The sequence below is a fragment of the Aythya fuligula genome, chromosome 6, assembly GCF_009819795.1.
Source record: "Aythya fuligula isolate bAytFul2 chromosome 6, bAytFul2.pri, whole genome shotgun sequence".
NCBI classification, from domain to species: Eukaryota; Metazoa; Chordata; class Aves; order Anseriformes; family Anatidae; genus Aythya; species Aythya fuligula.
The window spans coordinates 23,870,058-23,883,199 of record NC_045564.1 but is presented as its reverse complement, the minus strand read 5'-3'; the positions used below and the strand labels follow the sequence as shown (position 1 = coordinate 23,883,199).

General features: G+C 40.2%; 1 protein-coding gene across 9 annotated transcripts in view; it reads left to right on the top strand.

The window, feature by feature from the left end:
* The window catches only part of KALRN (kalirin RhoGEF kinase), a 497,167-nt gene that overhangs the window by 198,323 nt on the left and 285,702 nt on the right, over window positions 1–13,142 (top strand). For all 9 annotated transcript variants that reach the window (XM_032189850.1, XM_032189851.1, XM_032189849.1 and 6 more), the window contains exon 5: window positions 388–900. In XM_032189850.1, the coding sequence (XP_032045741.1) occupies window positions 388–900 (513 nt within the window). The remainder of the gene's footprint in view (window positions 1–387; window positions 901–13,142) is intronic.

The following is a 13,142-nucleotide window of genomic DNA, read 5'->3' as shown; positions in this document are numbered from 1 at the left end:
CCTGTAATACCATATACATATTTAATGAATAATCATGTCCAGATATTTAACAGATGTAGAAAGAAGTCTTCACTGTCCGACTGGATTAAAGTAATCTATGGCAGAAGCATTCCCACGATAAATTTTTGAAGGAGAGTCTGGTTTGAAAAGACAGACATTATTACAGTAAATACCATGTCTTTAAATAAATAAATAGAATCAGTGCTATTAATAGAAAGCTTTTCAATCCAATTAATTCTTCAAAATTAAACATCATTCTCAGCATCTTTAACAATGTTGTTGCAATTATGTATTGATGAGGAAAATAATCGTTTCATGCTATTTATGGATTGTGCTGTTATTTCTTCTTAGTCACAAATTCTAATGCTGTCATTTTCTCTTCCTTAGACAAGTATGGTATCTGTTGAAGGCCTGGCAAAACTCGTAGATCCTTCTCAACTGACAGATGAGTTTGAAGGATCATTGGATTACAACCACGATGAATGGATAGAGTTGCGTGTCTCCTTAGAAGAATTTTTCAACAGTGCCATTCATCTATTATCAAGACTGGAGGACCTCCAGGAAATGTTGGCTAGGAAGGAGTTCCCAGTTGATGTCGAGGGCTCAAGGAGGCTGATTGATGAGCACACACAGCTTAAGAAAAAAGTGATTAAAGCTCCTGTGGAAGAACTGGATCGTGAGGGTCAGAGGTTATTACAATGTATAAGATGCAGTGATGGTTTTTCTGGTAGGAACTGCATTCCTGGAAGTGCAGACTTTCAAAGTCTTGTGCCAAAGATCACCAGCCTTTTAGACAAGCTGCATTCTACCCGACAACATTTGCATCAGATGTGGCATGTCCGCAAGCTAAAACTGGACCAGTGCTTTCAACTCCGGCTTTTTGAGCAAGATGCTGAGAAGGTAAGGGAAAACCTGTTTTCTTCTTACTTTTACCCAGACTATCACAAGGGCTAATTATAGAAAAAAATGCGATCATTTTCTCCTGTAATTAGACACATGAGGTATTCATCACAGGTGTAAATCTCATGTTGCCAGCTGATGTACTTTATGTGACTGGGAAACCAAATTGACTGAACTAATTGTTGGATGTAGCAGACATAATGACATCCAAGAATAACCTGCTTGTTTCACTTTTGATGAAAGTTAATCTGCTTTTTTTGTGTCACATTGGGTACATTTGGTTGATGTCAGCACATAAATTGGTCCTTTTTTCAAGTTTCTTTTACTAAGCTTATGAATATATTTATCTACATGTCGCAGCACCTAAAGAAGAATGATTTTAGGGTTTGATCCACTATGATTGTTGTTTGTACTTCTTGTGAGGCTGTGGGAAATTTGTAGTTTAAATCATCCTAATTGTTATCCCAAACATTTTCATTTTCCCTATCCTAGGAAATCACAATAGGTTTTGCAACTGGTAAAACCTTTAGTAATGGAAGTACGTACCAACGACATGGCCGCTTAGTTCCCACAGCATGAGATCTGAGAATGTGTTTAAGTTAAACATATAAACAGACCTAGAGAAAGCATTCTGAAATGATGATAGCAAGTAAACCTCATTGTGGCTGTTTTACATTAAATAACACATAAGGATGGCATTTGAGTTCATACCTGATGTTGAGTCAGTGGCCAAGATTCCTGTTCACCAGTGTAAGACCTTATTATTTGAGAAATATTTAACATTAAATTATTCCATAGAGATTGCATGGTGACTTCATAGTTCTTAGACATTTGTAATACGGTGTATCAGCCTGAAAAGTACATAGGGTGTCTCAAAATGAAACACAGTACACAAAAGAATGTAGAGCAGCAGAAGTGGTGAGCAACATGGCTTTAGGAAGCTGTAGTGTGTAGTACCACTGCAGAGTTACACCCTCACCACCTCCTTCTTCAGAAGATATTCATTTGGGAACCTGTACTAGATAGGGAAGTCCCATATAAGCAAATCATAGCAGTTTGTCACATTTGTTGAAAACACTGGCTAAAAAACAGAGTTCCCTAACCAGCTTTCAGACACAACAACCCTTCAAACTTCAGCAATCCACAATAAAGTAGGCTTCTCAACATTACTATTTGTCTGCTGCTTGTCACTGGAAGCAGGTACCAATTTTGGTGAATTTGTTTTATAAAACCATGTCATGCTGGAGTCTTGGCAGCCTCACTTTCTTAATACAGTTGTGCTTGGCACCTTATTAGGTGTTTTTGTAAGAAGTCCTTGCTGCACATTTGAAATTCTAGGCCACAGAAGTAGGATATTCTCAGGGGAAAGTACTGAGCTCTTAGACTCTTGTTTATCTAGTCTGTATATCCATCAAAAGTCCCAATCTCCAGATCTCCCCTTAATGTATGAGCCGGTTGTTTCACTACCATGTCTGTTGGGCCCGGGAGGGTTTGCAAAAGAAACGCGGACATCATCTGAAGGGGCGTCCCATTGAATATGATCTTTTAAATCAATTTATATTAATTTTAATTGCAAATTAATTTTGTTTTTAAATGTCAGGGAGAAGCACATTGCTGAAGCAAATACAGCCGTCAGTACTTCAGGGAAAAGCACAGGACATTGGTTTTCTGTGCATGTACTAAATATCTCTAAGGGATGCTAGGACAAAAAAGGCACCATTGTTGTATAATCAATCCTCCTCTTGGGAAAGCCTTGAATTCAGATGAGTCTGCCTAAAGTGAGAATCACTGCAGAATCACTGAGGAATGCATAAGAGCAGAGTTTTTCTTCAAAATGCTACAGTATTTTCTTCCTCTCCCTTTTTCTTGTGTATGCCATGCTGTAAGCAGAGCACTTACTGCTGCCCTTCCCAGTGGTGGCTGCATTTCAGTCAGCTTGGATTTTCCATTTCTTTGGGATTTTTCAGATGACAAGTGCTTGCTAACATAAGTTCTTATTTTTACTAATGATTACTTGCTATGTTATTAACCTTATCAGCTGAAAGCTCTTAGATCAAGTCAGTGTCTGTGAAGCTTTTGTTGCCCAGCACTTTTCTGTAGTGTTGAAGGAACTTTCTGAAACACTTTTCCATTTCTTTCTCCTGAACAAGCACAAATGGATGGTGTAATACAAGCCTGAGCACTATGACAGCTGGGCTCTTTGCATGTGTTATTCTGAGGTTAAGTGCAAGGTTTGGGCAAGTCAGCAGGTACATGAAACTTTGAGGTGAAGACAGAAGCAGTGCGAACATGAATCTTCCCTTTTTCACACTGGCTGTCTTGAGCAATTCCTGACTGACAAAACAGGTGTTTTGATCTTCTAGGTATCTCCTATTCATTTACCTCTCATAATCAATAAACAAAAACTAAGCACACAGTCTTGCTTTGGCTTTTCTGAGTAGCTCTCCTTGCCTTACTTTGATGACTACTGCATTATCCCAAAGAATAAAAAATATTTTGTTGCATTATTCTCACAAGTCAGAGTTTGTAATCTTTTTGGTTTATGAAATTCTCCCTAAAATTCTTCCAGTGAAGGTTGAAAAGCCTTTTACTTCACATTTCACATAGGTAGACTGGTGTAAAATATTGATGTGCTTATTCTCCTTTTGCAGATCTCTTTGAAGTAGTCTGATCATCTGAGACTGGAATGTACTTGTCTCATAAAAAGTTCAGAGCAAAACCCAGACTGAGAGCTGTCTCCGCTGTATATATATCCAGTACAATGTATCTGTGTTTTGAATTTTCAAGTTTCCGGGTACCTCTATTTGCTCACTTGAACTCTACCCTCTACTATTAGGTATGGTAGCAGAGCCATGGTCTTCATCTCCTGGGGAAAGGCACAGCTCTTACCCTATAGCCTGGATATGTCATTTAGTGCTAATCAAATGACAACGTTAATACCTGATAAAAGCTCAAACACAAAATTCTGAATATGAGTAAGACGTTAGGGCCTTGAAAAATATCTGTATTGTCATTGGGTGGTATTTTAGGAAAACAGTTCCAAAAGGTGAAAATGGACAAGGACTTTCCATTTTCTGGACACCTCTGACTTTAAAAATTTTAGCTGTCCTCATTGCCTGAAAAATTGTTAAAGATAAGATAGAAAAAAAAGGGGGGCACAAGATGGAAAAACACACAGTATTTTCAGATAGGTTTATTTTTGAACCACTTGGTATTAAAATACTACATTTTTTCAAAGCAAATCAGTTCACTTTTTTCCCTATAGATCCCCTCTACTGGAACATTTATAAATGACAGTCGCTGGCTGGACATGTGAATTATTCAAACTACAGGTATCACAACTTAAAGAAGGTCTGCATGCTTCTCTGCTAAGCATCTCATATCACTGGCAAATAAAAGGAGAGGATGGCAGTCACAAACGAGTGGGCGAGAGCCCAGTCACCTGTGGAGAAACTTTGTCTCCGAGTCAGACCTTTGGTGTTTTATTTTCCTGTGCTGGGGCAGAGGGAGCGGAAAAGTTGGGCTCTGCCATCGGCACAGCGCAGTGAGATGGGATCACCAGATGGAGGCTGGAAGCTCCCTGAAGCTCAAGTCAGCAGGCAGGGCAGCCACGCGGGGAGCTTTGGCAGAGCGCTGCGAGGAAGTTCACATGCTGTGCACTGCCGACTGTAATGATCTGCTGATAAATAACACATTTCAGCTGCAAGTGTAGCCCCAGCTCTCACTGCTCGACAAATTAATTCCTCACCAGCTAATATACGTACATACATATAGATGTACACAAGTCTGAAACGAGAGCTGAGCCTTCGCTGTGTTTTTACTTGGTAACAAAGAAAATACTTTAGTGATCAGTTATATGAAAAAAAATGTGGTCCAGTCCAAACTGAATATTGTTTAAAATAAACAAAAAAAAAAAAAAAAAACACAATGAACATAGATCCAACTATTAGAACTATCTGAGAAATGTTAATTGGTTGGTTGAAATCTGGACAGGGCAAAGAATTCAGGCAAGAGTCCACATGTTTTGCACTGAATAAATACCAAAAAAGACAAAAAATTATCCTTACACTCTGCACTTTCCAGTCCTTCTGGAAATCATTTGTAACTGGCACCCAAATTGACTTTTGTAGGAATTTCCCCATTTTGGATTTGTTCCATATCAATTTTACTACCCTCATGTAAGTGAATGAAAAACAGTTATCATGATGTAATCAGTGTTGTCCACATTAAAAAAGATGATATAGTCATCAGCTGGACTGAACCTAGGGTCTCTGTTACAAACCTGTAACACCAGAGCAAAGACAGAGCAGGCTGCTGTAAAATCACTGGAGTCAGCCTCTATCGAGAGCCAGAGGAGACTTGCATGGTTGTTTGGTCGCCCTCTCTCCTTCTGCTTTCTGCCTTTCCACAGAGTCCACAACACAAACTCCAAAAAAAATGGCAATGGTTGGTGGAAAATGCAATGAGTGAATTTCACTGGAAGCTTGTGGTGGAAGAAATATTTTGTTTGGATAGGGCCAGCTTTGTGGAAAGTCTAGTGGCAAACCACTGGCCACATCAAGTATTCAGGGGGCAGCGAAGCAGCAGGCTTGCAGTCAAAACCTTCTGCTCATCCATACTAAAGCTTCCCTTTGAAAAGGATAGCTTGGCCTGTGATTTTCCCTGTGGAGCAGCTCTGGGAAGCTGTGCTGGCTGCCAGGGGCTGCCGTGGTACTGCTGCTCTGCGGGTGGCTGCAGAGAAGGAGCAGAGGGCTCCCTGCGGCTCCTACCCCACCGCAGTCGTCGCTCCCATTTCCCGGACGATGGGACTGGTCTGGGATGATGGGAAGATTTCAGTAAGCGTAAGAGTGATCAGAATGTGATAAAATGTGAAGTCCTTATGGTAAAAGACACTTTTAGAGAGGGGGAACACTAAACAAAAGGGTCAGGAGGGGAATAAGGTGGGATAATAGTGGCACTAATTCCCCTGCATCCCACTGCCATGAGGGACAGCGAGAACACAGCACCAAGGAGCAGATTCTGCATCCCTCTCCTCACATGCAGTGCTTCTTCAGGCCTTTTCCTCTGTCTGGGCTCCTTAAATAAGGGAACTAATGAGAGCTGTTTTACCAGATAGTCTCTATTAGACTCAGCCTCCATTTAGTCAAACAAATAATGGGGCATTTGGTTCCTGAAAGAGGAAAATCACAGACATACCGTCTACTGTTTACAATTATTTTGAAGTGCCATGTGAAATGCAGGAGTTCCTGGTTTGGAACCTAATTTAACACCATGCAGAGTTAGTCTAGAAGAGTACAAAGAACCTCTAGCTTTACAATGAAGTCAAAGCAAGAAAAGATTGTCCAGTAAGTGTATAATCTTAGTATTTGAGCCATGCTCACACTATTATTGGAGTATTACATGTGTCAAGGGTTTATGTTCCTCAGAAAGAAGGAATGCTGTGCGAGCTATTTGTTGTCTAAAAAGATGCAGGATAAGTTTGATTGGGGAAAAATAAAAAAATAAAAAAAAAATAAAAAAGAGAATGAAAAATGTAGAAATTTACCTTTTGGTTTAGGAAAAAAAGGCGGTAGGAAGAAAGAACCACTGAAATCTTGCTGTTGAGTGAAGGGAGGCTATCAGTGTATTTGTGACTGTGTGATACATGTCCACATTAACCATTTCATACATTACTTCCCTTTATACTGCACTTTAAAATTCTGATGCTGTATGTTCTGTAATAAAATGCATTACAAATCTGATGATATGATCCTTCTTGCTAATAGGAGCCAGTTTATTTTATTACAGTCCATTAGGCAGGGGAATTGTAACTGCTCCTTTAGTCAAGTGATGCTGTTTCAAGAAGCATTTCTAAGAAATGGGTCTTAGCTGACTTTCTGGAAGAGCAGCATTAGAAAGATTAAAAAGATCAGCAATATCTTTACCTCCTTCCTCATTTCCCTTCATCTCTACGTTTCCTTCTTGCAGCAGTGTCAAAACACTCTGGAATTGATATATATAAGTAGATGATATAATTTTATTATTTATACTATGTCATTATTAACCCTTAAGGATTTGTCTAACACCAAAAGGCACAGCACCTGGGAGAGACTCCTCTGACTGAGAAAAAAGCTACTCAGTGAAAGAACATTTCACCACTCTTATTTCACTTCTGGAACCACTTGCTTTCTTTGGTCTGTTCTACATGCCATATATGCAATTGCCTCCACAATTTTGTGTGAAACATTGGCTTAGAAATTAATGGAAAGGGGATGTGTCCCAGGGAGCGAGAATGGGAAAGTGGTGAGGGAAGCACTCAGAAGCTGATGGAGCTGTCGTGTGAAATGAATGTAAAGTCAGTGAGTTCTGGGACATGGTTAATTAGGGCTGGGGAGGAGGCATGTTAGGAGGGGAAAGAACCAGAACTGGGATAATAACAAGAGCATGTCCTTAGTGTCTTGCACCAAAGAGACATATATATGCCCCCTGTGCTGTTTCACTGGGAAAGGATTTGTTATTGAATGAGCATATTTAACTATTAACAGTAATAATCATGCTGGCATAATAAGCATGGATTAGACATGGATTTTTGTGTAGGATTTAGATTTCATTGAAGCTCCATGAGTATCCCATTGGCGTACAGAACTCAGAGTGCTCTGGATTTTCCACCTAAGTACTTACACCACTGATATCACAACAGCACAGTAAGCGAGCATCACAGTAAGGAGCTTTCCTGGAGATTTTGAACACAGGGGGTGTTGTTAGACCTGAGGTAAGCTCCATAAGACTTCCTCAATAAAAGGAGTCAATAAGCTTAGTGTCTTCTGCAGAGACATTTGACTGAGGATCTACATGAGGCTCATTTTAGCATGTTACTTTTGTTCTTAGCCCATCCCGAATGCCTGTGCAGACAAAGGGTAGTGGCCCTGAGGTACAGATACTGACTGGGAGAAGCTCAACACTGGGGTCAGTGCTTGTGAAGACGCATGTGTTTGCAGAGGGCTTTGTAAGAAGAGTGACCAAGAATTTGACTAAGTACAAATGAAATCCCCTGCCCATAACCCCAGAAATAGAGTTCTCAGAGATCACAAGGGTTTGATTTGTTGGTGGTACCTAGCCCTCTCATTCTAAAGCAGCTACTTCTCTCTTCATCGGGTGAAGACACTCAGTTTCAGGCTGGTTTTAGCTGCATCCCCTGACCTGATAACATTTTGACATCTCCTTAAGAAAGCAGTGCCTGGTCCTGTAAAGCAGAAGTAGCCTTAGCTTCCATTGGAATTAGTGGAAGACTCTCATGGTCTCTCTAAGAGCTCCCACTGGCAGGTATTCAGCAAGCCTGTGTTAGAGCTCTGCGTGCAGGAGCCGTGCACTTCTGTACAACTCCAGCACCTCTTGAAGCCACCATTTCTAGCTACTGTCTCTGGTGCCAGCCTTACTGATGGCTGGGTTAGCAGCTTTGCCACCCACTTAGAGACACGGGACCTTGCTTCCAGCTGTCAGTGCTGGTGCCCTACATGATATTCCAGTTATGCAAGTGCACATTCGCAATGCTATGGGCACCTTGATTTGCCAGGGCTTGTATTAGTCCTAATGTAAGAAAAATTGGCTTTGAAAGTGTACCTGACACAATTGGTTTTATTTTTAACTACAGAAAAAATGCAGAGATCTCTATTTATGGATCTGAAAAGGAATAGAGAGGTCTTTGTGACCAAAGATTGCTTAATTGGAACATCTAGTCAAAGTATTTTAAAGTTGCTTTACCTTCTCTTTCTCTGCCTTTTCTCATACATATGGACTCATGCACAGTGCACAGTGTCTGTTCTCTTCTGAAATTGTATTTCCATGTCTGGTGTCTACTCTATCATACTGCAAGTGAAAAATTCTTTCTTTTATAATCTGAAGTTTCCCCTGGCATATGGTGCCTTTTTGGATATAGAAATTCTCACTAGGTGGCTGTTCTTCCCCATTCATAAAATCAGGCTTGGGATGCCAGTGTGGGGAAGGGAAGTCAGCTATCAGTCCAAATAAGCTGCCATGTAAGTAGAAGATCATCGAGGACTTACCATCACTCCTGTTATCCTTGTGCCATTCTTAGTGTTTAAGCCCACTCTGAAACAAAGGTGACAAAAGAGGGGATGAGCCCCATGCTGAGCATAAAGTGTTTGCGATGACACAGAATTGCTAATATGAGGCAGAACACAGAAAATGGGTGCAGTTAGGTTCCTAAATTGTTGAACTGGCAGACACCATCTAAAAATATTAGATCCTAAAACACTGGAAGGATAATTATATAGATGACTTGTAAAGGAGGTTCAACTTGAGACTGAGCTGGGTGCACAAACAACAGTTAAGTGCACAGTTATGTAGCACCTAGCACAGTAATAGAGTGAATTGGGCTGGGGCATTGGCTGTTTCCAGCAAAGAAATGCAGCTTTGCAGTTGAAAAAATGCCCTTGCAGATGTAATGGCATGGAAACATTCCTTGTGAATACAGATACATATCCACACATGATTTAAGTTGCTTTAGTATAGTACTGAGAATATTCAGCTTCACTTCAGATATTTCGTGTAAAACATTTCTAATAGCATCAAGGACAAAGGACCAACACAGAAAATTCATATCAAAGAGAGAACCTCTATATCCATTCTTAAAAATCTTTGTGTTTCGCTAAATGAACCTATGCCAGCTCTAATCACTTTTATTTAATTACATCACGCATCTTAGAATAAAGGAGGCTTTAATAAAACAGGTGAGAATTGAAAGCATGCAACAATAACTCTATTGTGACAGCAGTTTTTCATTAATTTTCAGTGTGTTTATTCAAATGTGTCCTGTATCGTGTTCTTTTTTTTTCTTTATTTTCCCCCATTTTAAGATAATAGAATTCTTGCTTCTGAGTACTGCTTCTGCTCTGTCTTGAGGCAAGTAGTCAGTGCTTTCTGTTTTGGACAAGCCACTATTAGATGGTCTGATGCAGCTGAATAAACAGTATTATATTCTGAATCTATCTTTTCTGATTATTATTTTTTTCTGAAGCTCAGTGGCAGCAGAAAAGGGTTTAGGCTCATAGATACCCCAAATTACTAGGCTTGCATGACCTCAATTTTTTTCTTTTTTTTTTTTTTTTTTAAAGAAACACAGTTTGCCTAGAAACAGCAAAATAATGAGGGATGATTGCACACAGAATGTGCATTGACAGCCTCTTGTGATGCTGTGAGCATAGATGTCATGTGCTGAAGAGATATCAGAGTGGGATCAACACCTTCAACTTTAGTGGGCTCTAAGGATGCTGCTAAACTGTGTATAATCTGCAATGCCCCTCTCCAAGTCATGGACATGAAAGAGCTGTTGGTGAACTGGGGGGTAAAAACACTTCAGCATCTATAAAGACAAGGCATTTTCAAAAATCTTTAATAGAAAGATGAATCCTGTGTACCCTATATCTTGTAGTTAGAAACCTGCATGCTGGGACTTCCACTCATTGCAGGCTATAGCTCTGAATTAAAGATGCAGCTAGCTGGCGTCCGCTCTGTTTAATATGAAGTAGGATTCTAGCAGGTTGCTAATGCCACCCTCAATTTGCTGCCGACAATCTAAAGTGAAGAGTTGTTGGAGCGGGAAGTAATCATGGGGGGCTCTGTGGGAACTGTTCATTACTTTGACCACTGCTGGTCACACTTAATAAGATCCTGTTCTTGGTATCTGTAGGAAAGAACAGATTTTGCAAGATCAAGAGATCATTATAGAAGATTTTAACTTCCCTCAAAGCACAAACAGAGCTCATTTCTGCTAATTAGATTGTAAAATCAAAATGTCTTCTTTATTAGTGATGTACCAAAGGAGCTTCTGGATTTTTCAGTGTCAAGCTTCTATCCTGCTATTTTCTTTTTTATCAGGCAAGGCCACAGGGGGTCTTCCTCTGCGTACCAATTGCACTATGAACATTTGCTTTTCTGCCCTTCCATCCACCAGTAGAAGGTTTAGGGACAAAGCTAATAACAAGACAAATCCACAAGTACGTGCCAATTGCTTTGTGTAGCTCCTACAACAGAAAGCCTCTACAAACCAATTTTTGCCATCTGGTTTGAGGAAGTGTGGGATTGCCTTGCCTGCTGAGCAGAGCAGTCGAGGTAATTGGATAAATACGCGTCAAAAATCTTCCCAGTGGATGTTTTTCTAGTGGTGGATGTCACCTACCATGTTACAACCATCGTTTGTTTCTCTTTGGAGGAAGTGACAGGACTCCTTTTGGAGTCCACTGTTGATATTTCTGTTTCTTCTGCAGTGAGTCTGTAGTTGGTTTGACAGATCAGAGGATACAAACTTCCTTCCATAACATTTCCACAACTGGACCTGCGTTCAGACTCCATAAGCAAAGCACATTAGAATTTTCTGAATTCCATTTGCAGTGCTGATTTTGTAGATATGGACAGCTGTCCATCAAGAGGAGCAATCATCTGCCAGAGACTGATTGCTGTTGAGCTGGATCAGCTTTGGAGCAGCAAAATGAAAGTACAAAGAATGCAAGGTTCAAAGCAAAAAATGGGGAATTAAAAACCACAGGGGTTAATTGCCTTTCCTCCTGTCACACGGGAAGTCTGTCCTGAAGTAGGAGTCCTGATCTGATGTGCAAAATAGATATCTCAGTGCTTTCCATCTTTCTGTATCAATTCATCCTGCCCCGTGCTGCCAAATCTGCATATTTTTTATTTTTTTTTCAGGCAGTTAAATATGTTGCCTCCACAGCACTTAGAAATGAACCTGATCTTTTTGATAGGTGTGTAAAAGTAATAACAACTCATTGCTCCATTGCTATAGCTGAGGATGAGGAAGACCTGCGCATTTCCTTCATGCTAAGTGTGCCCTATAACATAGTTTAGCACTCTACAGCACTTACTATCCAGCTTGCACTGGATCATCCAACACGGCTGTGACCTTTCAGAGTAAGAGGGCAGAACATTAGCTGAGTGATGGCGTAGTTCCTGCTTTGTTTCCTAACTCTGGCAGCAATCGCCTCGCAGTCCGTCCGCGCCTAACTGTAAGGAAACAGCTCTGAAGCCCGCCGTTATTGGAACTGGAACATGGTGTGCTGTACTATTTGTAGTTTCCTGCTGCCGACATTGGATATGCAGTTACTATTCCTCTTGCTTCCTCCATGAACATTAGAATGGATCCAAAAATAATTGAAGGCAGTATGTTCTGATAGAATATTTTTGCATTTGCACAAATTTCCTCTTTATTTCTCTTGCCAATTTTGATATAGAGCATTTCGAAGCTGTTTCAGCTTCTCCAACTTGGCACCACTGGGAAGCACAGGAATGCTCCCCTGATCAGTATGGCAAGATAAAGTGTTTTGGCATCTGAATACAGACCTAAAACTCATTTTTAGGTACAAATATAGGATATTATAACCAAGAAGTTCTGCTTTAACTAATGAAGGCAAGGAGACCCAAATGCTCTAAAGGGCAAGGAAGCCTACACATATAGAAAGAGAAGAAAGCAGTTTTTTTTTTGTTTTGTGTTGTTTTTTTAATTGCTTTGATCCTCAAGAAGGTTAGGTGCTAAAAGCCTAGGTGTCAGGAAATAATGCAATTACACTGTGCATGAGGTTAACAGGCCTATTCTGCAGTATCTTTCAGAGGTATCTATGTGATTATTCCTAAACAAACATCTTCCTTGCCTGGATGAAATGCTTTAAATGGCCCATACTTGGCAAAGTTTAGGTTCTTAAAAGTATATCTTAAATTAGACTTCATAAGTATTTATAGGGACACACGGTGGTGGGTAAGCAGTCAAGAGGTTGCCTCCTCAGGAACTGGTGGTGGCTGAAGAGGTGAAGCCAGGAGCACAGTCAATGGTTGGTTTCCAGTATCAGTGTCACTTTAGACTAAGATTCTCTGGCTTTTCTTCTTGCATACCATACGCATTATGAAAAAAACAAACAAACAAACAAACAAACAAAAAAAAACAGAAATGTTTTCTTGAGCCTTCATGTATTGCCAAAATCTTCAATGCCTTACTTCTAACACAGGCACTGAAAAGGTGTTGCAAGCAAAACAGTCTCAAGTTGAGAATTTTTGCTTAGTTCATTGTTAATCAACACACGTGATCTGATCTTGGTAATGGTGATGAGAGGCAAAAGTAGGACACAATGAAACAGTCTCAATTTCCCCTATTTTTATCATGGTTTATAGTCAGTCCATCAAAATACTTCTGGCGGGGAGACAGGCAGTGGAGGAAGTCAGGGATAATGTTTGCATGA